Source organism: Pseudophryne corroboree, chromosome 9 (assembly GCF_028390025.1).
Source record: "Pseudophryne corroboree isolate aPseCor3 chromosome 9, aPseCor3.hap2, whole genome shotgun sequence".
NCBI classification, from domain to species: Eukaryota; Metazoa; Chordata; class Amphibia; order Anura; family Myobatrachidae; genus Pseudophryne; species Pseudophryne corroboree.
In genome coordinates this window covers 319593145-319620362 of record NC_086452.1, presented here as the reverse complement: position 1 = coordinate 319620362, position 27218 = coordinate 319593145, and the positions used below count along the sequence as shown (strand labels likewise).

The following is a 27218-nucleotide window of genomic DNA, read 5'->3' as shown; positions in this document are numbered from 1 at the left end:
TCAGTATTTTTGAGATGAGTGGAAGAGGAGGGAAGACATAGACCGACGGAAACAGCCATGGTGTCACCAGGGCGTCTACTGCTACCGCCTGAGGGTCCCTTGACCTGGAACAATACCTCCAAAGTTTCTTGTTGAGGCGTGATGCCATCATGTCTATTTGAGGAAGCCCCCAACGACTTGTTATCTCTGCGAAAACTTCTTGATGAAGACCCCACTCTCCTGGATGGAGGTCGTGTCTGCTGAGGAAGTCTGCTTCCCAGTTGTCCACTCCCGGAATGAAGACTGCCGACAGCGCGCTTACGTGATTTTCCGCCCAGCGAAGAATCCTGGTGGCTTCCGCCATTGCCACTTTGCTCCTTGTCCCGCCTTGGCGGTTTACATGAGCCACTGATGTGACGTTGTCTGATTGAATCAGAACAGGTAGGTCGCGAAGAAGAGTCTCCGCTTGCCGTAGGCCGTTGTATATTGCCCTTAATTCCAGCACGTTGATGTGTAGACAAGCCTCCTGGCTCTACCACAGTCCCTGAAAATTTCTTCCTTGTGTGACTGCTCCCCATCCTCGGAGGCTCACGTCCGTGGTCACCAGAACCCAGTCTTGAATGCCAAACCTGCGACCCTCTAGAAGGTGAGCACTCTGCAGCCACCACAGGAGAGACACCCTGGCCCTGGGGGACAGGCTTATTTTCTGATGTATTTGTAGATGGGACCCCGACCATTTGTCCAGAAGGTCCCACTGAAATGTCCTCGCATGGAACCTGCCGAAGGGTATGGCCTCGTAGGCCGCCACCATTTTTCCCAGTACTCGAGTGCATTGATGACACTCTTTTTGGCTTTAAAAGGTCTCTGACCATGCTCTGGAGTTCCTGGGCTTTTTCCGTTGGGAGAAAAACCCTCTTCTTTTCCGTGTCCAGAATCATGCCTAAAAATGATAGCCGAGTCGTTGGAATCAACTGCGATTTTGGCAGATTTAGGATCCAGCCGTGTTGCTGCCGCACTCTCAGGGAGAGTGACACGCTTTTCAGCAACTGATCTCTCGATCTCGCTTTTATCAGGAGATCGACCAAGTATGGGATAATTGTGACTCCTTGCCTGCGTAGGAGCACCATCATTTCCGCCATTACCTTGGTGAAAATCCTCGGGGCCGTGGACAGCCCAAACGGCAACGTCTGAAACTGGTAATGACAGTCCTGTACAGCGAATCTAGGATACGCCTGATGAGGATAAATGGGGACATGAAGGTATGCATCCTTTAATGTCTAGTGACACCATAAAATCCCCCCCCCCTTCCAGGCTGGGGATCACTGCCCGGAGAGATTCCATCTTGAATTTGAACTTTTTTAGATACAGGTTTAGTGATTTTAGATTCAGAATGGGTCTGACCGAGCCATCCGGTTTCGGACCACAAATAGAGTTGAATAGTACCCCTTCCCCTGTTGCACTAGGGGAACCTTGATAATCACTTGCTGTTGACACAGCTTTTGTATCGCAGCTAAAACTATTTCCCTCTCTAGGGGAGAGGCTGGCAAAGCCGACTTGAAAAATCGGCGAGGAGGCACTTCTTCGAATTCCAGTTTGTAGCCTTGGGATACAATTTCTATCGCCCAAGGATCCAAATCTGACAGAACCCAGATCTGGCTGAAGAGTCGAAGACGTGCCAACACCGGCGCGGACTCCCGCAGCGGAGCCCCAGCGTCATGCGGTGGATTTTGTAGAAGCCGGGGAGGACTTCTGTTCCTGGGAACTAGTCGTAGCAGGCATTTTTTTCCCTCTACCCTTACCTCTGGCGAGGAAGGAAGAGCCCCGGCCCCTTCTGGACTTATGCGACCGAAAGGACTGTATCTGATATTGAGGTGTTTTCTTTTGCTGTGGGGGAACATACGGCAAAAAAGAAGATTTACCCGCGGTAGCTGTGGAAACCAGGTCCGCGAGGCCCTCCCCAAATAAAACCTCACCCTTGTAAGGCAAAGTTTCCATATGTCTCTTTGAATCGGCATCACCCGTCCATTGGCGGGTCCACAGGGCTCGCCTAGCAGAAATTGCCATGGCATTGGCTCTTGAACCCAACGTCTCTCGCAGCGTCTCTCATATATAACGCTGCGTCTTTTATATGCTATCCTTATCTAGGGTGTCAATGTCAGATGACAAGTTATCTGTCCATGCTGCTATTGCGCTACATACCCATGCCGACGCTACTGCCGGTCTGAGCAAGGCCCCCGTATGTGTATAAATTGATTTTAAGGTAGTCTCCTATCTGCGATCAGCAGGATCCTTGAGGGCTGCCGTGTCTGGAGACTGTAGCGCCACCTTTTTGGACAAGCGCGTCAAAGCCTTGTCCACCCTGGGCGAGGATTCCCACCGTAACCTGTCCTGTGTGGGGAAAGGATACGCCATAAGAATTCTCTTGGGAATCTGCAGTTTGTCTGGAGTTTCCCAAGCTTTTTCAAATAAAGCTAGATAGATAGATATAGAGAGAGAGAGAGAGAGAGAGAGAGAGAGAGAGAGAGAGAGAGAGAGAGAGAGAGAGAGAGAGAGAGAGAGAGAGAGAGAGAGAGAGAGAGAGAGAGAGAGAGTATGCCAGCACAAACCCAGCGCCACTGGACACAGACAAAATCCCAGTCTGTACAGCGCTTTTATATATCAATAATACACTCACTGCGCCAAATAACTGCCCCCCCCCCCTCCTTTTTGCCCTCTGTACTTGTGTTCAGCAGGGGAGAGTCTGGGGAGCAGCTTCTCTGCAGCGTGCTGTGGAGAAAATGGCGCTGGTTAGTGTTGGAGGATCAAGCTCCGCCCCCTCAACGGCGGGCTTCGGTCCCGCTCAAATTCTTTATACTGGCGGGGGTTTATTTAATATACTGCCTCCGCAGTATATATATGTCAGCCAGTGTCCCTTGAGGTTTATTATCGCTGCCCAGGGCACACACCCCTGCGCACTGCACCCATACAGTGCCGTCAGTGTGTGTGAATGTGGGAGCAATGGCGTGCAGCGTTACCGCTGCGCAGTATCTCAGTGAAGATCTGAAGTCACTGCATGAATATATTTCTCTTTCTTTCTTTTGAGGATTTATATCTTTGGAATCCAACAGAAAGTGATTCGTGTATACATATAAAGCAGCGCTTGGGAGCCGTTCCACTTTTTCTGGTTGTGTATTGTTTTAAGGAGTGGTGCTCTTTAGGAGTGGTGACCCGAGTCGCAGTCTTTTTAGGCGCAAGTTAATTTTATCCACTTGTCTTGTACTGTATCTTGCACCAAGTTAAGGGTGCGTTTCTTCCTGAGCTTTCTGGCCAGCATAGAATCAGCTTTATCGGCCTTATCGTAGAAACGCTGCTGGAGTTTTTGAAGAGTGACAGCAGCCCCTTTAGAGACCAAAGAGCATTCTTTACAGAGGGCTGCAGTATAATGTAACACATTACAGAGACAATAACTACAATGAATTAACAAATTTGTAAAACAATAGTAAAGTGAATGATAAGAATCACATCTATGATCATTTATTCTCACATGCGGGGGGGGGGGGGGGGGGGGATGCCTAGCACAGGGCTAGTCCACCCCACACGTCAGGCCCTACCCCCCACACAGCTGCAAAAGCATACCCAACACATTCAGGGCCTCCAACAATGACTTATGTATTAAAAAATAAATTAACAAAAAAAAAAAAAAATATATATATATATATATATATATATATTTATTACACATATACACACACATTTTTAAACACTAGATTCCTGTGTTTTAAACACTTAGGGGTATATTCAATAAATGTCAGATTCATTCCGACATGCATTTGGATCCGACAAAGGGCTATTCAATGAATGGCCAAATTCGACTGTCGGATTTGGCCGTTCCCGGTGTCCTGTCCTGCTGCCAGCGGCTGCTGGGTAAGCCGACACCGGCTGCGGGAGGAGCAGAGTGTGGCGGCCGGGGGAGGCACTGCCAGGAGTGGGGAGCCAGGCCCGGGGGGTGATGGAGGGGGGGGGGGGGGGGTCCCGCTCAGACTTTTTTTTTAAAGTCGGATTGAGATTTTTAGAAAGGGGGCCAAAACCTGTCAGATTTGTCCTTGTTTCCAACAAAAGCACGCAGATCGGCGCCTATTCCGCCAATCCACGTGTTTGTTGACAAGTTGGGAGTTCCCGACTTGTCGGAAAACATCAGCCCTTTTTGATTAGGTCGGAAACCCTTCTGACAGAAATCAGTCGGAAGCTGCAGTCCGACAAGTTGGCAGATTCCGATAGCTATTGAATACGGCCCTTGACAATTTTTTCCCTAAAAAAATGCTCAGAAATTGTCAGGGGGGAGGGGTTATGAGTGAATTAGGGTGAAGAACATGTATTTAATCTTATCTTAACTGATTATTTAAATAAAATAAAAAAAATTTGCCCACAAACATCAGTCATCACAATCAGAACATCGTGATCGGCAGCACAACAAGCACTGGGGGAGGCCGCAAGAAGGCAGAGGGACATTCCGGTCCTTCTGAAAGAGGCAGCAGAGGGAAGTTTCTCTTTCCTGCAGCTGCACATGATATGTATCCGAGTGCTCGCATCCTGTCTGACCAGATCAGACAAGGCACTTGCTGGTGTGGTCGCATCTGATGTGACCATGCCAAGCAAGTGGTTAAAGTCAATATACTCTACAGGTGTCCGCAAATAGCTAGATCTAATTAACTGGACACTAAACTACTAGATCTGGATAATTAAATTAAACACAGCGAAAAAATAGGATTTTAATACCTACCGGTAAATCCTTTTCTCCTAGTCCGTAGAGGATGCTGGGAACGCTTCAAGAACCATGGGGTATAGACGGGATCCGCAGGAGACATGGGCACTTTAAGACTTTGAATGGGTGTGAACTGGCTCCTCCCTCTATGCCCCTCCTCCAGACTCCAGTTATAGGAACTGTGCCCAGGGAGACGGACATTGAGGAAAAGGATTTATTGTTAAACTAAGGGTGAGATACGTACCAGCTCACACCACCAAACACGCCGTACAACCTGGCATTTAACAGAATTACAGTCAACGGCATGAACAAAATCAGCAACAGGCTGACCATAACCAAAGCACAACCTTTGTGTAACACAAGCAATAACTATTAAACAAGTACTGCAGATAGAGTCCGCACTGGGACGGACGCCCAGTATCCTCTACGGACTAAGAGAAAAGGATTTACCGGTAGGTATTAAAATCCTATTTTCTCATACGTCCTAGAGGATGCTGGGGACGCTTCAAGAACCATGGGGTTTATACCAAAGCTCTAGAACGGGCGGGAGAGTGCGGATGACTCTGCAGCACCGATTGACTAAACATGAGGTCCTCCTCAGCCAGAGTATAAAACTTGTAGAACTTAGCAAAAGTGTTTGAACCCGACCAAGTAGCCGCTCGGCAAAGCTGTAACGCCGGGACCCCTCGGGTAGCCGCCAAAGATGAGCCCACCTTTCTCGTAGAATGTGCCTTCACGATTTCGGTAACGGCAATCCCGCCGTAGAATGAGCATGCTGAATAGTATGACAGATCCAGCGTGCAATAGTCTGCTTGGAAGCAGGAGCCCCAATCTTGTTGGGAGCATATAGGACAAACAGAGCCTCCGTTTTCCTAATCTGAGCCGTTCTGGCGACATAGATTTTCAAAGCTCTGACCGCATCGAGAGACTTCAATTCCGCCAAGGCTTCAGTAGCCACTGGCACCACAATAGGTTGGTTCATGTGAAACGATGAAACCACTTTTGGTAGAAATTGCTGACGAGTTCTCAACTCCGCTCTATCTACATGGAAGATCAAATAGGGGCTTTTGTGAGACAAAGCCGCTAATTCAGACACCCGCCTTGCGGATGCCAAGGCCAACAGCATGACCACTTTCCAAGTGAGGAATTTGAGCTCAACCTTATGTAAAGGTTCAAACCAATGAGATTGCAGGAACTGCAACACCACGTTAAGATCCCATGGTGCCACAAAGGGAGGTTGAATGCGCAGCACTCCTTTCACGAAGGTCTGAACTTCTGGAAGGGAGGCCAATTCTTTCTGAAAGAAAATTGAGAAGGCCGAAATTTGTACTTAATGGAGCCTAACTTTAGGCCCGCATTCACACCTGCTTGCACAAAAATGGAGAAAACGCCCCAGCTGAATTTTTTTGTAGGAGCCTTCTTGGATTCACACCAAAACACATATTTTATCCAAATACGGTGGTAATGCCTCGCCGTTACCTCTTTTCTAGCCTGAAGTAGCGTGGGAATGACTTCACTGGGAATACCCTTTCGGGCTAGGATTTGCCGTTCAATCGCCATGCCATCAAACGCAGCCGCGGTAAGTCTTGATACACGCACAGTCCTTGCTGTAACAGGTCCTCCAGGGATCTCCTATGAGTAATTCCTGAAGATCCGGATACCAGGCCCTCCTTGGCCAGTCTGGAACAATGAGTATCGCCTGAACCCTTGTTCTTCTTATGATCTTTATCACCTTTGGAATGAGTGGAAGTGGAGGGAACACATAGACCGACTGAAACACCCACGGTGTCACTAGGGCGTCCACCGCTATTGCTTGAGGGTCCCTCGACCTGGAACAATACCTCTGAAGTTTCTTGTTAAGGCGAGGCGCCATCATGTCTATTTGAGGAATTCCCTAACGACTTGTCACTTCTGCAAATACCTCTTGATGAAGACCCCATTCTCCTGGATGGAGATTGTGTCTGCTGAGGAAGTCTGCTTCCCAGTTGTCCACGCCTGGAATGAAAACTGCTAACAGAGCGCTTGCATGTCTTTCCGCCCAGCGAAGAACTTTTGTGGCCTCCGCCATTGCCGCTCTGCTCTTTGTTCCGTCCTGGCGGTTTATGTACGCCACTGCTGTTATGTTGTCCGACTGTATCAAGACGGGCAGACCGCTTGCAGAAGGCCGTTGTAAATGGCCCTTAATTCCAGAATGTTTATGTGCAGACAAGCTTCCTGGCTTGACCATTTTCCCTGGAAATTTTCCCCCTGTGTGACTGCTCCCCAGCCTCGGAGACTTGCATCCGTGGTCACCAGGATCCAATCCTGGATCCTGAACCTGCGTCCCTCTAGGAGGTAAGAACTGTGCAGCCACCACAGGAGAGAGATTCTGGTCCTGGAAGATAGGATTATTTTCCGGTGCATGTGCAGGTGATACCCGGACCACTTGTCCAACAGGTCCCACTGAAACACCCTGGCATGGAACCTGCCAAACTGAATGGCCTCGTAGGCCGCCACCATCTTCCCCAGCAACCAAGTGCATTGATGAATCGACACTCTTGCCGGTTTCAGAATCTGTTTGACCATGTTCTGGATTTCCAGAGCCTTTTCCACTGGAAGAAAGACTCTCTGTAATTCTGTGTCCAGAATCATACCCAAGAATGACAGCCGTGTTGTCGGAACCAACTGTGATTTTGGCAAGTTTAGGAGCCAACCATGTTGTTGCAGAATTGACAGGGAGAGCGTAACGTTTTTCAGTAATTGCTCCTTGGATCTCGCCTTTATCAGGAGATCGTCCAAGTACGGGATAATTGTGATTCCTTGCTTGCGCAGGAGAACCATGATTTCCGCCATTACTTTGGTGAAAATCCTCGGAGCCGTGGACAGACCAAACGGCAACGTCTGAAATTGGTAATGACAATCCTGAACAGCAAACCTCAGGTAAGCCTGATGCGGAGGATATATGGGGACGTGTAAGTAGGCATCCTTTATGTCGACAGACACCATAAAATCCCCCTCCTCCAGACTGGAGATCACCGCTCGGAGAGATTCCATCTTGAATTTGAATTTTTTTAGATAGAAATTGAGGGATTTTAGGTTCAGAATCGGTCTGACCGAGCCATCCGGCTTCAGGACCACGAACAGGCTCGAATAAAAGCCTTCTCCCTGCTGTGACGGGGGAACCGTGGCAATTACTTGATTTTGACACAGCTTTTGTATTGCAGCGCACACTACCTCCCTTTCCGGAAGAGAAGCTGGCAAGGCAGATTTGAAAAATCGGTGAGGGGGCACGTCTTGAAACTCCAATTTGTACCCTTGGGCTACTATTTCTAATACCCAAGGATCCAGGGCCGAGCGAACCCAGACCTGACTGAGGAGTTGGAGATGTGCCCCCACCAGTGCGGACTCCCGCAGAGGAGCCCCAGCGTCATGCGGTGGATTTGGCAGAAGCCGGGGAGGACTTCTGCTCTTGGGAACCTGCCACAGCCGGTGACCTTTTTCCCTTTACTCTTCCTCTAGTAGCAAGGAAGGAAGACCCTCGTCCTTTTTTGTATTCATTGGGCCGAAAGGACTGCATCTGACAGTGGGGCGTTTTCTTTTGTTGTGCAGAGACATAAGGTAGAAATGATGACTTACCCGCGGTAGCCGTAGATACCAGGTCAGCGAGGCCGTCACCAAACAAGACACCACCTTTATACGGCAGAGACTCCATAGCCTTCTTAGAGTCAGCATCAGCATTCCATTGATGAATCCACAATGCCCTCCTAGCCGAGACTGCCATGGCATTGGCCCTTGATCCCAAAAGGCCAATATCCCTAGCAGCTTCCTTTAGGTAGGCTACAGCGTCCCTGATATAACCCAGCGTCAAAATAATGCTATCCCTATCCAGGGAATCTATATCAGATGACAAGTTGTCTGCCCACTTTTCAATAGCGCTACTCACCTGAGCAGCGTACCCGTAGTTTCAATGTATTTTCCTACTTACAATCCGCAGGATCCTTCAGGGCTGCCGTGTCAGGAGACGGAAGCACCACCTTTTTGGACAAACGCGATAGAGCTTTGTCCACAGTGGGGGTTGACTCCCACATTTCCCTGTCCCCAGAGGGGAACGGATATGCCACCGGTATTCTCTTGGGAATCTGTAATTTTTTTTTCAGGATTTTCCCAAGCCTTTTCAAAAAGATTGTTCAGTTCATGAGAGGGAGGAAACGTTACCTCAGGTTTCTTTCCTTTAAACATACAGACCCTTGTGTCAGGAACAGCAGGGTCTTCCGTGATATGTAAAACGTCTTTTATCGCCACAATCATGTACTGAATGCTCTTAGCCAGTTTAGGATTCAATCTGGAATCACTATAGTCGACACTGGAGTCAGAGTCCGTGTCGGTATCTGTATCCGCTATCTGGGTAAATGAACGCTTCTCTGACCCGGAGGGGGTCTGTACTTGTGACAATGCATCTTCCATGGATTTTCTCCATGCTTGGTTCTGAGACTCCGATTTATCTAATCTCTTATGCAATAGAGCCACATTTGCATTCAAACCACTCAAAACATTTACCCAATCAGCAGTCAGCGGTGCCGACAGGGTCATTCCCAGTCTTTCCTGTCCCCACTCCAGCCTCCTCCTGGGAAGAGCACTCAGCCTCAGACATGCCGACACACGCGTACCGACACCCACAACCACACTGGGGCTATAGGGGACAGACCCACAGCAAAGCCAGTTAGAGAAACACAGAGGGAGTTTTGCCAGCTCACAACCCAGCGCCTATCCTGGTTCTGAAACGTTTAATATAATGCCTCAGACCTGTTAGCGCTTTTAATATTAATAAAACAGCACCAGATTACTGTGCCCCCCCCCCCCCCCCCCCCCTGTTTTGCACAGTTACTTGTACAGCAGTGTAGGAGGCCAGGACCAGCGTCTCTGCAGCTCTGTGAAGAGAAAATGGCGCTCATTAGAGCTGTGAAGGCTAAGCCACGCCCCCTTAATGGCGCGCTTAAGCCCCGCTATTTTCCACAAATTTATACTGGCGGGGGTCTGGTTTTAGTGCCCAGGCATTTTATACCGCTTTTGCCAGTCCATTAGTGAGGTTTTATGCTGCCCAGAGCGCCGCCCCCCCCACCTGCGCCATGCAGTGCCGCTGTGTGTGTGGCAGCATGGCGTGCAGCGCGCCCGCTGCGCGGCACCTCAAAGTAGTCACTAAAGTCTTCTGATCTTCTTCTACTCACCTGTCTTCTGGCTCTGCAAGGGGGGTGACGGCGCGGCTCCGGGAACGAGCATCTAGGCGTACCTAGCGATCAGACCCTCTGGAGCTAATGGTGTCCAGTAGCCTAAGAAGCAGAGCCTTGAAACTCACAGAAGTAGGTCTGCTTCTCTCCCCTCAGTCCTACGATGCAGGGAGCCTGTTGCCAGCAGGTCTCCCTGAAAATAAAAAACCTAACAAAGTCTTTTTCAGAGAAACTCAGGAGAGCTCCTCAGTGTGCATCCAGTCTCACTGGGCACAGAATTTAACTGGAGTCTGGAGGAGGGGCATTGAGGGAGGAGCCAGTTCACACCCAAAGTCTTAAAGTGCCCATGTCTCCTGCGGATCCCGTAAATACCCCGTGGTTCTTGAAGCGTCCCCAGCATCCTCTAGGACGTATGAGAAAGAATCCTTATAGCTTTAAAGTGCCAAATATAAAATCAATATTGATGCTGGTCCCTCATTGACTGCTATAAAAAGGTAGTGTGTATACCTTTAGACAGAACATACAAAGAATTGAAAAAAATAGCAGCGCTCGTGGGAGCAGCAATGTAATCTCAAACAAATGGAGAGCCGGGAAAAAGCATAAAATAGTTAATGAATATTACTCAATCCTGTATTATGCTGGAGGATGTATTTTAGTACCGGCCGGGATGAACCTCAAAGTTCCGCTGTGTATAGTACTTTTCTCTAACGTCCTAGTGGATGCTGGGGACTCCGTAAGGACCATGGGGAATAGACGGGCTCCGCAGGAGACAGGGCACTTTAAGAAAGAATTAGGACTACTGGTGTGCACTGGCTCCTCCCTCTATGCCCCTCCTCCAGACCTCAGTTAGAATCTGTGCCCGGCCGAGCTGGGTGCACTTTAGTGAGCTCTCCTGAGCTTGCTAATAAGAAAGTATTTTGTTAGGATTTTTTATTTTCAGAGAGATCTGCTGGCAACAGGCTCTCTGCTACGTGGGACTGAGGGGAGAGAAGCAGACCTACTAACTGCGGATAGGTCATGCTACTTAGGCTACTGGACACTATTAGCTCCAGAGGGATCGAACACAGGAATGCACCCTTGGTCGTCCGATCCCGGAGCCGCGCCGCCATCCCCCTCGCAGAGCCAGAAGCCGGCGTGTGAAGCAAGAAGACGTCAAAAGCGGCGGCAGAAGACTCCAGTCTTCATATGAGGTAGCGCACAGCACTGCAGCTGTGCACCATTGCTCCCACATCAAACCCACACACTCCGGTCACTGTAGGGCGCAGGGGGGGGGGGGGCGCCCTGGGCAGCAATTAAGTACCTCTTGGCATAAAAGTGCATATATACAGTTGGGTACTGTATATATGCATGAGCCCCCGCCATTATTTTACACAAAATCGCGGGACAGAAGCCCGCCGCTGAGGGGGCGGGGCTTCTTCCTCAGCACTCACCAGCGCCATTTTCTCTCCACAGCTCCGCTGAGAGGAAGCTCCCCAGGCTCTCCCCTGCAGATTCACGGTAGAAAGACGGTAAAAAGAGAGGGGGGGGGGGGGGACGACATAAATTTAGAACAATATCAGTATATACAGCAGCTAGTGGGTAAACACTAAGTTACTGTGTAATTCCTGGGTCATATAGCGCTGGGGTGTGTGCTGGCATACTCTCTCTCTGTCTCTCCAAAAGGCCTTGTGGGGGTTCTGTCCTCAAATAGAGCATCCCCTGTGTGTGTGGTGTGTCGGTACGCTTGTGTCGACATGTTTGACGAGGAAGGCTATGTGGAAGCAGAGCAGGTGCAGATGAATGTGGTGTCTCCGCCGACGGCGCCGACACCTGATTGGATGGATATGTGGAAGGTGTTAAATGATAATGTAAACTCCTTGCATAAAAGGTTGGATAAAGCTGATGCCTTGGGACAGTCAGGGTCCCAACCCATGCCTGATCCTACAGCGCAGAGGCAGTCAGGGTCTCAGAAGCGCCCACTATCCCAAAGTGTTGACACGGATATCGACACGGATTCTGACTCCAGTGTCGATGGCGATGATGCAAAGTTGCAGCCTAAAATGGCTAAAGCCATCCGCTACATGTTTATAGCAATGAAGGATGTATTGCACATCTCAGAGGAAAACCCTGTCCCTGCCAAGAGGGTTTATATGTTTGGGGAGAAAAGGCAAGAAGTGACTTTTCCCCCTTCACATGAGTTAAATGAGTTATGTGAAAAAGCTTGGGATTCTCCTGATAGGAAAATGCAGATTTCCAAACGGTTACTTATGGCGTATCCTTTCCAGCCAACGGACAGGTTACGCTGGGAATCCTCCCCTAGGGTAGACAAAGCTTTGACACGCTTATCTAAGAATGTAGCCCTGCCGTCACAGAATACGGCCGCCCTAAAAGATCCTGCGGATAGAAAGCAGGAAGGTATCCTGAAGTCCGTTTATACACATTCAGGTACCCTACTAAGGCCGGCAATTGCGTCGGCCTGGATGTGTAGTGCTGTAGCAGCATGGACAGATACTCTGTCTGAGGAGCTTGATACCTTGGACAAGGATACTATATTGCTGACCCTGGGGCATATAAAAGACGCTGTCCTATACATGAGGGATGCCTAGAGAGACATTTGCCTACTGGGCTCTAGAATAAATGCAATGTCAATTTCTGCCAGAAGGGTCCTGTGGACTCGGCAATGGACAGGTGATGCCGACTCAAAAAAGCACATGGAGGTTTTACCTTATAAGGGTGAGGAATTGTTTGGGGACGGTCTCTCGGACCTAATTTCCACAGCTACGGCTGGGAAGTCAAATTTTTTGCCATATATTCCCTCACAACCTAAGAAAGCACCGTATTACCAAATGCAGTCCTTTCGATCACAGAGGCAAGAAAGTCAGAGGTGCGTCCTTTCTTGCCAGAGGCAGGGGTAGAGGAAAGAAGCTGCACAATACAGCTAGTTCCCAGGAACAGAAGTCCTCCCCGGCTTCCACTAAATCCACTGCATGACGCTGGGGCTCCACAGGTGGAGCCAGGAGCGGTGGGGGCGCGTCTCCGAAATTTCAGCCACCAGTGGGTTCGCTCACGGGTGGATCCCTGGGCTATACAGATTGTGTCTCAGGGATACAAGCTGAAATTCGAGGTGATGCCCCCTCACAGTTACCTCAAATCGGCCCTGCCAGCTTCCCCCATAGAAAGGGAAGTAGTGTTAGCGGCAATTCACAAATTATATCTCCAGCAGGTGGTGGTAAAGGTTCCCCTCCCTCAACAGGGAAGGGGTTACTATTCCACAATGTTTGTGGTTCCGAAACCGGACGGTTCGGTCAGACCCATATTAAATTTAAAATCCCCGAACATTTACCTGAAAAGGTTCAAGTTCAAGATGGAATCGCTCAGGGCGGTCATTGCAAGCCTGGAAGAGGGGGATTTTATGGTGTCTCTGGACATAAAGGATGCTTACCTGCATGTCCCCATTTATCCACCTCATCAGGAGTACCTCAGATTTGTGGTACAGGACTGTCATTACCAATTCCAGACGTTGCCGTTTGGTCTGTCCACGGCACCGAGAATATTTACCAAGGTAATGGCAGAAATGATGGTGCTTCTGCGAAAGCAAGGAGTTACAATTATCCCATACTTGGACGATCTCCTCATAAAGGCGAGGTCCAGAGAGCAGTTGCTGATCAGCATAGCACACTCTCGGGAGGTGTTACAACAACACGGCTGGATTCTGAATATTCCAAAGTCGCAGCTGATTCCTACGACGAGTCTGCCCTTCCTGGGCATGATTCTGGACAGAGACCAGAAGAAGGTGTTTCTCCTGGAGGAGAAGGCCCAGGAGCTCGTGACTCTGGTCAGAGACCTCTTAAAACCAAAACAGGTGTCGGTGCATCTATGCACGCGAGTCCTGGGAAAGATGGTGGCATCATACGAAGCAATTCCCTTTGGCAGGTTCCATGCGAGGACCTTTCAGTGGGATCTGTTGGACAAGTGGTCCGGATCGCATCTTCAGATGCATCGGCTGATCACCCTATCCCCCAGGGCCAGGGTGTCTCTTCTGTGGTGGCTGCAGAGTGCTCACCTTCTCGAGGGCCGCAGGTTCGGCATTCAGGACTGGGTCCTGGTGACCACGGATGCAAGCCTCCGAGGGTGGGGGGCAGTCACTCAGGGAAGAAACTTCCAGGGGCTGTGGTCAAGTCAAGAGACTTGTCTGCACATCAATATCCTGGAACTAAGGGCCATATACAACGCCCTGAGTCAAGCGGAGCCTCTGCTTCGCAACCAACCGGTGCTGATTCAGTCAGACAACATTACCGCAGTGGCTCATGTAAACCGCCAGGGCGGCACAAGAAGCAGGGTGGCAATGGCAGAAGCCACCAGAATTCTTCGCTGGGCGGAGAATCACGTGCAAGCACTGTCAGCAGTGTTCATTCCGGGAGTGGACAACTGGGAAGCAGACTTCCTCAGCAGGCACGACCTCCACCCGGGAGAGTGGGGACTTCATCAAGAAGTCTTCACACAGATTAAAAATCAATGGGAACTGCCACAGGTGGACATGATGGCATCCCGCCTCAACAAAAAGCTACAAAAGGTATTGCGCCAGGTCAAGAGACCCTCAGGCGATAGCTGTGGACGCACTAGTGACACCGTGGGTGTTCCAGTCGGTTTATGTGTTTCCTCCTCTTCCTCTCATACACAAGGTGCTGAGAATCGTAAGGAAAAGAGGAGTGAGAACCATACTCATTGTTCCGGATTGGCCAAGAAGGGCTTGGTATCCGGAACTGCTAGAAATGCTCACAGAGGACCCATGGCCTCTGCGACAGGATCTGTTGCAACAGGGGCCCTGTCTGTTCCAAGACTTACCGCGGCTGCGTTTGACGGCATGGCGGTTGAACGCCGGATCCTAGCGGAAAAAGGCATTCCGGATGAGGTTATTCCTACGCTGATAAAGGCTAGGAAGGACGTGACAGCAAAACATTATCACCGTATATGGCGAAAATATGTTGCTTGGTGTGAGGCCAGGAAGGCCCCTACAGAGGAATTCCAACTGGGCAGTTTCCTTCACTTCCTACAGGCGGGAGTGACTATGGGCTTAAAATTAGGGTCCATTAAGGTCCAGATTTCGGCCCTATCCATTTTCTTTCAAAAGGAACTGGCTTCTCTTCCTGAAGTTCAGACGTTTGTAAAGGGAGTGCTGCATATTCAGCCCCCTTTTGTGCCACCAGTGGCACCTTGGGATCTTAACGTGGTGTTGAGTTTCCTGAAATCTCACTGGTTTGAGCCACTTAAGACCGTGGAGTTAAAATATCTCACGTGGAAAGTGGTCATGCTATTGGCCTTAGCTTCGGCTAGGCGTGTTTGGCGGCTTTGTCATGTAAAAGCCCCTATCTGGTTTTCCATATGGACAGGGCAGAGTTACGGACTCGTCCGCAATTTCTGCCGAAGGTGGTGTCATCCTTTCATTTGAACCAACCTATTGTGGTGCCTGCGGCTACTCGTGACTTGGAGGATTCCGAGTTACTAGATGTGGTCAGGGCTTTGAAGATTTATGTAGCCAGAACGGCTGGAGTCAGGAAAACTGACTCGCTGTTTACCCTGTATGCATCCAACAAGCTGGGTGCTCCTGCTTCAAAGCAAACTATTGCTCGCTGGATCTGTAACATGATTCAGCAGGCTCATTCTGCAGCCGGATTGCCGCATCCAAAAATCAGTAAAAGCCCATTCCACAAGGAAGGTGGTCTCTTCTTGGGCGGCTTGCCCGAGGGGTCTCGGCATTACAGCTTTGCCGAGCAGCTACTTGGTCAGGTTCAAACACCTTTGCAAAGTTCTACAAGTTTGATACACTGGCTGAGGAGGACCTTGAGTTTGCTCATTCGGTGCTGCAGAGTCATCCGCACTCTCCCGCCCGTTTGGGTGCTTTGGTATAATCCCCATGGTCCTTACGGAGTCCCCAGCATCCACTAGGACGTTAGAGAAAATAAGATTTTACTTACCGGTAAATCTATTTCTCGTAGTCCGTAGTGGATGCTGGGCGCCCGTCCCAAGTGCGGACTTCTTCTGCAATACTTGTATATAGTTATTGCTTAAATAAGGGTTATGTTATGGTTGCATCAGGTTTGTCTGATGCTCTGTTGTTGTTCATACTGTTAACTGGGTAAGGTTATCACGAGTTATACGGTGTGATTGGTGTGGCTGGTATGAGTCTTACCCTGGATTCCAAAATCCTTTCCTTGTACTGTCAGCTCTTTTCCGGGCACAGTTTCCTTAACTGAGGTCTGCAGGAGGGGCATAGAGGGAGGAGCCAGTGCACACCAGTAGTCCTAATTCTTTCTTAAAGTGCCCTGTCTCCTGCGGAGCCCGTCTATTCCCCATGGTCCTTACGGAGTCCCCAGCATCCACTACGGACTACGAGAAATAGATTTACCGGTAAGTAAAATCTTATTTTTTCTCTCGTTGGACGTGTGCCGCCAGCTGCAGTATCAGGAGGAGAGAAGCGGGTGTAGGTGCCCCCAGGAGATGTGCGGTCAGTCCAGTATGTAGGGGGAGGAGTCCTGACGCGTTTAGTCACGGTTCACATGACTTTATCAAAGGTATACGATAAAGTCACATGGGACTTCGTGGTTCATCCTCGCCAGTACTAAGATACAGCCTCCAGCATAATACAGGATTGAGCATATTGTGGATTTACCAGAGGACGCTTGGGTTCACCGGCTCACTGGAGAGGTAATTTATCCACCTGCTTATCGCTGCACATAATACCGTCCGTGGAACACTGCTTTCTCAGTGAACAGATTACCGCAGCTAACAGTGCCATTCAGGAGTTACACTTTATTCCATCATCAGTTACATATGCACAAAGAAACTCTGCCTGTTACAGTTTGAAACATTATTTCTAAGTGGCTAATAAGCACTTTATGCTACAGCGATTCATGATTGTTTCAACCAGCTTTCCATTCTATTACTCAGATTAATCATATCAGCTGATACAAACAGCTCCACTGGCTTGCTACATTTGAAGCGATTTCTTTCTTCAGATTATATATAATGCAGCTTTCCAATAAGCAAGGGATATCATATATACACACACACCATACTTGGCGATATTGCTGCCCCCCTTTCCGGGAGGGGGCAGCCTGGTCCGTTAACAGGGGAGCGTTCCCGGTAGTGAGGGGGCGTGTCCGGGGCGTGACGGCATAAAACACGTCATTGTGCTCCCCCCCCCCCCCCCCCCTCTCTATCCAGTGCCGAGGAAACAAGAGCTGGCGGTAGATGCGGGACACTTGCCTACCTTTCCGGGGGGCCGGGAGCGCCCCCCCCGATTTTTGGGAGGGTAGGCAAGTATGACACACACACACACACACACCTTTTCACAAATTGTCATTTGTGCAATTTATGTGATATGTACTTATGTTATACACATTTTAATTGCAATATTCAGTAAATATTTTATGCTTATTCCAAGCTCTCCATTTGTTTGAGATTACATTGGTGCTCCCACGAGCGCTGCTATTTTTTCAATTCTTTAAATTAAACAGAGACCTAATCACACATGGTTCCCAATGTGCAAATCAGGTAAATACATCCCTACAAAAATTGTGCAAGCTTTTAAATACAGAAGTTTTGAAATCTAAAATATCAACACAAGTTAAATCTCCACAGCAATGATCAGTTCATTCTGTATCTGTGTGTCCCACAAATCACCTGGAAAAGATAACAGCCTCACAGAAATTCAGTGTGTCGAGAAACTTTACGAAGTTCATATATAAACAAAATTCAAGTACCAGAAATACTTTCTAGGTCTCACTAAATACAGTGAAGGCGATTACCTTCTCTTATCCCACCACACTGCCTCATAACCCTTGGTCTGCAGTGCTGCCATAATCACATTGACATCATAGTTCCCATTCCCCAACATATTTTTCTTGTGTGGGGTCACCAAAGTGTTGGGAGACAACCTGCATTGGATGAGAAAGAACAGTGAGAAACTTTAGTTTCATTAAGTTGCTACTTTTCTATTTCCAGGTATGCAATGAAACCCTTACAGTACATGTGCAACATGATTATAGAATTTTATCAGCTGCCCCGAGATGAAAAGTTAGAATTAAGATGGCACTAACTAAACTTTAAAATGTACAGATGATGACTTTAAAGCTGCACTATCACCTACATAAAATATTTTACTAACATGCTCTATTCAGCCATTTTTCACCAAATCAAGTTTAGTTAACCATAAAACTGCAGTGGAGGGGGAGGGGGGTTGTGTGCAAGAGCCCCAATCACAAGCTACAAACACAACTAGCAATTGGTCCTCTTACTACTATCGGGATCAGTATCAGATCCCAGAAGTCAATTGACTGCCTCCCTTACTAACACATCCCCTCAACTTGAAACTGGAATAATGGAGCTGCATGCAGCAAATTTGCCAGGGCGCTGGGAGGCGGAGGGGCCGTTAGTAGAAATCTTTTCCTTAGATAATTGTGCAGCTTAAACTATCGTGTGCCCTACTTTATTAAACGAAGGCTCAACCAGCAAACATTTTAGCAGTGCTAAAAATAAATGCGACAGATATACCCAATAGCTAATGATAACACCCTACCCATTACTGCATAAACAACTGGTACGAATGCTCTAAAAATGAAGAGTGGTCAGCCAGTATAGTAACCCTTTAAACTGGGCTTATTTTTTTTATGTTTGAGAAACGAGAAAACACTGAAGTCATCTAAGAGTTTATGAATGCAACAATTTTTCTAGCGAGAAAATAGTGCTTTGAAGCCTATTTGGAAACAAAGACTGTATTGGGAAACACTGTCGCTGGCCACAATAGCACTACACAATTCATCACTCTGCATGTAGCTTCTTGACAGCCAAACAAGTGTGAATTACTTGCGTAACAAGGAAATTGTATTTCCATTCAAACAAGAGCACCACCACATCAGGCAACTTACATCACTATATGGTTCAACATAATTTAACACACACCAATGACCTGTTTCCTTCCAGCTATGATCACCATGTGTGGACTGCTGCTGATCTTGGGATCATGGTTACACGCCAATGGGTACAGTCTCCTAGGCACATCAAAATGACTTTCATATTGACAAACACATGTAATCCCCCACTATAGTATTAGTTAACCACCTCTACAAAAAATACATTTTGACTAATTTCTTAAACTTGGAAATGTCAGTGTCTTCTAATCTCCTTATTATATATTAATTTACACATGTTGAAATTAATAGACTGTATTTAACAGTACAGAAAGTAAACCATTTCCAACGTAAAAAAATAAAATAAAAAATATCCTTCATTAGCATGGTACCTTTCTCCTGAACGCCTTACCTCTGGAATATCTCCTGAAGGGCTTCACGAGTGAACGCTCCAGCATCCTGGAAGACATTATTCAAGGCATGGAGCGCACAAAGCTCCCGACGCTGTTTCTCATGGTAGATTTGTGTTGGAAGAGGCTCTTGAAACTCACTTCCAGATTTTGCCTTATCTCCTTTCCATGGTACGCAGCTCATGGCTGAGAACAAAGCTTAGAACAAAACTGCAATAATGTAAAAAGTTCTAGAAAAGTCCTTTATGGTGATTGTGCACTGGAAGTCTTAATATGGCTCATGCAATTTATAATCCATGTTCCTTTGTAGAGAAAAAAATGGAGGCGCTGTGGTGCTGTATCAAGTTATAAATGTCCAGGTACAAGTCGTAGTCAAGAATAAGAAAGGGACAATACTTGTGCTTTTAAGCCTTTTAATCACAAGAGCAGAATCTGTTTCCGCATCTCTCTTTTTCCTCCATTCCACCCCGTTCTTTGTGCCACTGCAATCACAGGGGATTTTATTATGTATGACTTCTTACTATTTTACATTAATGAAGCATGCAGTGTTCTTTAATCTGCAAAGTAAAAAAAAAAAAATTATTAAAACCACACATGTAGGAGCTTAATTTCTAGTAATGGGTTTAGAAGAGATCACTGATTACTAATTGTGTCTGGCAGGTAGACAGAACTCAAACATTAGGAAACTTTATTTTGAAACCCAATAACTAAAGGCGAGTGGCCTTACACTACCACTTGAGAAATGTCTCTGGTAAAAGGTAGTCTCAGGGAAGAGTGGACAGGTCTGTACTAGAGATAGGCCTTCTAGGGATAAGGGAGGGGGGGGGGATAGTTGGAGTTCATCTGGCTTGTTCAAGAAAATGGTCTTCTTTGGACAGTCACCGATTGGGTACTGGAGGAATGTTTTCTCGGGACCGGGTCACGGAGCCATTAATACAGAGTGGTTTTCCCTGGGAAGGACTGCTTGACTGGAACTAGAGAAAGGTCTTCTTGTGGAAGAGTCACCCAGTTCTTACTAGAGACAGTTTTTCTCTGGGAAAGGTTACCCGGCCAGTACAAGGAAAAGGTTTTCTATGGGAAGGGACACCTGGCCGGTATAGAGAAAGGTCTCCTCTAGGAAGGGACACCTGGCCGGTATAGAGAAAGGTCTCCTCTAGGAAGGGACACCTGGCCGGTATAGAGAAAGGTCTCCTCTAGGAAGGGACACCTGGCCGGTATAGAGAAAGGTCTCCTCTAGGAAGGGACACCTGGCCGGTATAGAGAAAGGTCTCCTCTAGGAAGGGACACCTGGCCGGTATAGAGAAAGGTCTCCTCTAGGAAGGGACACCTGGCCGGTATAGAGAAAGGTCTCCTCTAGGAAGGGACACCTGGCCGGTATAGAGAAAGGTCTCCTCTAGGAAGGGACACCTGGCCGGTATAGAGAAAGGTCTCCTCTAGGAAGGGACACCTGGCCGGTATAGAGAAAGGTCTCCTCTAGGAAGGGACACCTGGCCGGTATAGAGAAAGGTCTCCTCTAGGAAGGGACACCTGGCCGGTATATAGAGAAAGGTCTCCTCTAGGAAGGGACACCTGGCCGGTATAGAGAAAGGTCTCCTCTAGGAAGGGACACCTGGCCGGTATAGAGAAAGGTCTCCTCTAGGAAGGGACACCTGGCCGGTATAGAGAAAGGTCTCCTCTAGGAAGGGACACCTGGCCGGTATAGAGAAAGGTCTCCTCTAGGAAGGGACACCTGGCCGGTATGTAGAAAGGTCTCCTCTAGGAAGGGACACCTGGCCGGTATAGAGAAAGGTCTCCTCTAGGAAGGGACACCTGGCCGGTGTAGAGAAAGGTCTCCTCTAGGAAGGGACACCTGGCCGGTATAGAGAAAGGTCTCCTCTAGTAAGGGACACCTGACCGGTACTAAAGAAAGGTCTCCCCAAGGAAGGTGCACCTGGCCGGTACTAATGAAAGGATTCAGGGACGAGGATCCTGACAGCTAGGAGAGGGAACCTGACAATTCCTGGGAATGAGCTAATGGGTTAATATGAGCAGCTTGGTTTGTGAGAAAGGTGGAAATGGCCTAATAGCTATTCCAACAAGTCTTTAGTGGCTCAGTGGGCAGTGAACACTGCTTGGCCTTGAAGTCAAGTTAGGAGGGGAGCATGGCCTGGTGTGTAAATGTCACCCTCAGTGACAGAGAATCCCGTGTACTGCGGCCAGCGGGACCTATACACTGACCTATTCCAGTCAGCCGCCTCGCAGACACGATCTACCCCACGGAATCCAATAGCTTCAGCAGTGGCCGATCACATCCTTCCACCGCTCCTAGCCGCCACTATCACCACAGCTCGCCAGCTGCGTGACGTCCCAGTCCCAGCATTTCCCAGCACCAGCCCCGCAGCTCCGGCTACGTGCTCTGATTGGAGGGGGGGTGACGTCACACAAGTTCCACAACTCGCTCTGGATGTCCGCGCTGATTGGCCCAGATTCTCTATACCGTGGGCGGAGACTGAAACTTCATCATCCTCATCCGCCACCACTGTGAGCGGGTCGTACTTGGTTCTTCTCTTAATTAGGTTTCGGACTGGCGGTAAATAGTTCTCTGTGTAGCATAAGCGCTCACTCAGCTGCTCGGTAGTAATCCCATATATATGGGGAGAAGTATCAGACTTGAAGAGGAGAGGTTGAGGAGTTGTCCGTAAAACCTTCTAGCTATCATTCTATTATTTCTACTTGATAAACTGTAGCTAGAAGCTGATTGGTTTCTATGGGCAACACCTCCACCTTAGAAGATTTGATACATTCCTAGGTATCTCAAGGGGCAGCTTGTGTAGCCACACGTAGGTATAAAACATATTTTTGTTTTAAATACCAATTGCATAACACAAGCACTAACTGCAGTGGCGAAACATTTACCTGGTATGAATTGTTAGCAAGATACGTTCTTAGGTGGGGATTTAATTGGGAGCGAGGTTTAGCGAGGCAAAAAACCTTTGCATACCTCGCGCCCAATTTTGGATTACGGCAGGTATGTGCTCTCCCAATACCTGCGGTATCCAACGAAAAATAAAATGGTCGCGTGACTTAAAAGAAGAAGAAAAAAAAAAGATGTTCACCCCTCCAGCGGGAGCCGGTCTCAAGGTCGACAGGGTCTCTAGGTCGACATGTTATAGGTCGACAGGTCAAAAAGTCGACATGAGTTTTTCACAATTTTTTTCTTTTTTTGAACCTTTTCATACTTAACGATCCACGTGGTCTACAATTGGGAACGGTAACCTGTGCCGAGCGCAGCAGTAGCGGAGCGAGGCACCTAGCCCGAAGCATGGCGAGCGAAGTGGTGCACTAATTGGGGTTCCCGATCACTCTACGAAGAAAACGACACAAAAAAAACATTAAAAACTCGTGTTGACCTTTTGACCTGTCGACCTAGACCATGTCGAGACCCTGTCGACCTAGTAACTGTCGTCCAGTAGTGGTCGACCTAGACACTGTCGACCTAGTTACTATCTACCTTCCATACCACCCCTCCCCTCCAGTCTCTGGAGGGGGGGGTCACACACACTCATGCGCACACATTACACACAATCATACACATCATACCCTCCAACTGTACGCTTTTGGCAGGTACAGTACCTTTTTTATGGTCTGTACCTGCCAAAAAGGGCTTTGTACCGATTATTGACTCTCCAAATCTCCACTAAAATTATAGGAAAGGGGGCGTGGCCACACCGCCTTTCCTAATTTGTACCGGTTTTCATGTGTAAATTATTGGAGGGTATGGCACATGCAAACACACACACACACACACACACACACACTATATACCACTGCTGCAGATGACCCGATTTTAACGATTTTAGGAAAAATGAGACTTGCTGTGGGGGGGGGATTGAAAAACAGACAATCACTGCGTCCCATTTTCAGTCCTGCAAAAAAAAAATTTCTCTGCAATTGACTACGAAAACCCGGCAGCTGCTGGAAGAGCTCTGCACCTCCTGCAGTCAGTTGAATTTCCCCCTTATAGTGCATTTAATGGTTACCCTAGCTTGCATGCCAACTTTGCTCTTCTCTCGTCGCTATTTATCATGTTTCTATGTCGCCTTAAGCTAACATTTCCTATCTCTACATAATGCAGTAATACTAAATTACTTTTATCAATATTGTACTGCTTAGGTTAGTGGCTGATAGGGACCACCTCATATATTTCTGATATCTGCGGCGGTACCCCGGTACCTAAATAATGCTGCAATCATTTGATAATGGATATTTCTCTAACGTCCTAGTGGATGCTGGGGACTCCGTCAGGACCATGGGGAATAGCGGGCTCCGCAGGAGACAGGGCACATCTAAAAAGCTTTTTAGGTCACATGGTGTGTACTGGCTCCTCCCCCTATGACCCTCCTCCAAGCCTCAGTTAGGTTTTTGTGCCCGTCCGAGAAGGGTGCAATCTGGATGGCTCTCTTAAAGAGCTGTTTGGAAAAGTTTTTTTTTAGGTTTTCACTCAGTGATTCCTGCTGGCAACAGGATCACTGCAACGAGGGACTTAGGGGAGAGATCTCCAACTCACCTGCGTGCAGGATGGATTGGGATCTTAGGCTACTGGACACTGAGCTCCAGAGGGAGTCGGAACACAGGTCAGCCTGGGGTTCGTCCCGGAGCCGCGCCGCCGATCCCCCTTACAGACGCTGAAGACGGCAGAGACGGAGGTCCGGAAACAGGCGGCAGAAGACTTCACAGTCTTCAGAGAGGTAGCGCACAGCACTGCAGCTGTGCGCCATTGTTGTCACACGGCTCACTGACATGGTCACGGAGGGTGCAGGGCGCTGCTGGGGGCGCCCTGGGCAGCAATATAAATACCTATTTGGCAAAATAAATACATCACATATAGCCATTAAGGCTATATGTATGTATTTTAACCCAGGCCAGTTCTTAAAAAACCGGGAGGAAAAGCCCGCCGAGAAAGGGGCGGAGCTTATTCTCCTCAGCACACAGCGCCATTTTCCCTCACAGAAAGGCTGAGGGGAAGGCTCCCATGCTCTCCCCTGCACTGCACTACAGAAACAGGGTTAAAACAGAGAGGGGGGGCACTGATTTGGCGATATAAATATATATTAAATGCTATAAGGGAGGAACACTTATATAAAGGTTGTCCCTGTATAATTATAGCATTTTGGTGTGTGCTGGCAAACTCTCCCTCTGTCTCCCCAAAGGGCTAGTGGGTCCTGTCCTCTATCAGAGCATTCCCTGTGTGTGTGCTGTAAGTCGGTACGTGTGTGTCGACATGTATGAGGAAAATGTTGGTGAGGAGGCGGAGCAAATTGCCTGTAATGGTGATGTCACTCTCTAGGGAGTCGACACCAGAATGGATGGCTTACTTGTGGAAGTACGTGATCATGTCAACACGCTGCAAGCCGGTTGACGACATGAGACGACCGGCAAACAAATTAGTACCTGTCCAGGCGTCTCAGACACCGTCAGGGGCTTGTAAAAACGCCCATTTACCTCACGGACACTGACTCCAGTGTCGACGGTGAAGAAACAAACGTATTTTCCTTTAGGGCCACACGTTACATGTTAAGGGCATGAAGGAGGTGTTACATATTTCTGATACTACAAGTACCACAAATAAGGGTATTTTGTAGGGTGTGAATAAACTACTTGTAGTTTTGCCTGAATCAGATAAATTAAATGAAGTGTGTGGTGATACGTGGGGTTCCTCCGATAGAAAGTTATGGGCGGTATACCCTTTCCCGCCAGAAGTAAGGGCGAGTTGGGAAACACACCTTAGGGTGGATAAGGCGCTCACACGCTTATAAAAACAAGTGGCGTTACCGTCTCCAGATACGGCCGCCCTCAAGGAGCCAGCTGATAAGAAGCTGAAAAATAGCCTAAGAAGTATATACACACATACTGGTGTTATACTACGACCAGCAATCGCCTCAGACTGGATGTGCAGCGCTGAGGGGGCTTGGTCGGATTTCCTGACTGAAAATTTTGATACCCTTGACAGGGACAAGATTTTATTGTCTATAGAGCATTTTAAGGATGCATTTCTATATATGCGTGATGCGCAGAGGGATATTTGCATTCTGGCATCAAGAGTAAATGTGATGTCCATATCTGCCAGACGAAGACACGACAGTGGTCAGGTGAGGCAGATTCCAGACGGCACATGGAAGTATTGCCGTATAAAGGGGCGGTCCATCGGACCTGGTGGCCATGGCAACAGCTGAAAAATCCACCTTTTGTTACCCCGAGTCACATCTCAACAGAAAAGGACACAGTCTTTTCAGTCTCAGTCCTTTCGTCTCCATACGGGCAGGCGGGCAAAGGCCAGTCATATCTGCCCAGGGGTAGAGGAAAGGGAAGAAGACTGCAGCAAGCAGCCCATTCCCAGGAACAGAAGCCCTTCACAGCTTCTGCCAAGTCCGCAGCATGACGCTGGGGCAGTACAAGCGGACTCAGGTGCGGTAGGGGGTCATCTCAAGAGTTTCAGCACGCAGTGGGCTCACTTGCAAGGGGACTCCTGGATCCTACATGTAGTATCCCAGCTGTACATTGGAAATTCGAGATGTCTCCTCCTCACAAGTTCCGGAGGTCTGTTTTACCAACGTCTACCTCCGACAGGGAGGTAGTATTGGAAACAATTCACAGGCTGTATTCCCAGCAGGTGATAATCAAAGTACCCCTCCTACAACAAGGGAGGGGGTATTATTCCACACTATATTGTGGTACTGAAGCCAAACGGCTCGGTGAGATCTGAAATATTTGAACACTTACATACAAGCGTTCAAATCAAGATGGAGTCACTCAGAGCAGTGATAGCGAACCAGGAAGGGGACGATATGGTGTCACTGGATATCAGGGACACTTACCTACATGTCCAAAATTGCCCTTCTCACCAAGGGTACCTCAGGTTCGTGGTACAGAACTGTCACTATCAGTTCAGACGCTGCCGTTTGGATTGTCCACGGCGCCACGGGTCTTTACCAAGGTAATGGCCGAAATGATGATTCTTCTTAAAAGAAACTGGTACGCTTCCCTGATATGGGCAAGGTCCAGAGAACAGTTGGAGGTCGGAGTAGCACTATCTTTAATAGTTCTACGACAGCACGAGTGGATTCTAAATATTCCAAAATCGCAGCTTTTCCGAGGACACGTCTACTGTTCCTAGGGATGATTCTGGACACAGTCCAGAAAAAGGTGTTTCTCCCAGAGGAGAAAGCCAGGGAGTTATCCGAGCTAATCGGGATCCTCCTAAAACCAGGAAAAGTGTCAGTGCATCATTGCACAAGAGTCCTGGTAAAAATGGTGGCTTATTACGAAGCAATTCCATTCGGCAGATTTCACGCAAGAACTCTTCAGTGGGATCTGCTGGACAAATGGTCCGGATCGCATCTTCAGATGCATCAGCGGATAACCCTATATCTAAGGACAAGGGTGTCTCTCCTGTGGTGATTACAGAGTGCTCATCTTCTAGAGGGCCACAGATTCAGCATTCAGGATTGGATGCTGGTGACCACGGAGGCCAGCCTGAGAGGCTGGGGAGCAGTCACACAGGGAAAAAAAATTTCCAGGAAAGTGTGATCAAGTCTGGAGAATTCTCTCCACATAGATGGAGTTAAGAGCAAAATTATAATGCTCTAAACTTAGCAAGACCTCTGCTTCAAGGTCAGCCGGTATTGATCCAGTGGGATAACATCACGGCAGTCGCCCACGTAAACAGAAAGGGCGGCACAAGAAGCTGGAGGGCAGTGAAAAAACTGCAAGGATTTTTCGCTAGGCGGAAAATCATGTGATAGCACTGTCAGCAGTGTTCTCTCCGGGAGTGGACGACTGGGAAGCAGACTTCCTCAGCAGGCATGACCTCCACCCGGGAGAGTGGGAACTTCATAGGGAAGTTTTTCCGCATGATTGTGAACCATTGGCAAAGACCAAAGGTGGAAATGATGGCGTCCCGCCCGAACAAAAAACGGGACAGGTATTGCGCCAGGTCATGAGACCTTCAGGCGATAGC

General features: G+C 48.3%; 1 protein-coding gene across 1 annotated transcript in view; it reads right to left on the bottom strand.

Moving 5' to 3' along the window:
• JOSD1 (Josephin domain containing 1) overlaps positions 1-21738 on the bottom strand; it is a 70405-nt gene extending 48667 nt beyond the window's left edge. The window contains exons 1-3 of the mRNA XM_063940473.1: positions 21440-21738; positions 19225-19779; positions 17712-17840 (exon numbers count right to left, since the gene is read on the bottom strand). Of these exons, the coding sequence (XP_063796543.1) occupies positions 17712-17840; positions 19225-19406 (311 nt within the window). The 5' untranslated portion in view covers positions 19407-19779; positions 21440-21738. The remainder of the gene's footprint in view (positions 1-17711; positions 17841-19224; positions 19780-21439) is intronic.
• Positions 21739-27218: the final 5480 nt, after the last annotated feature.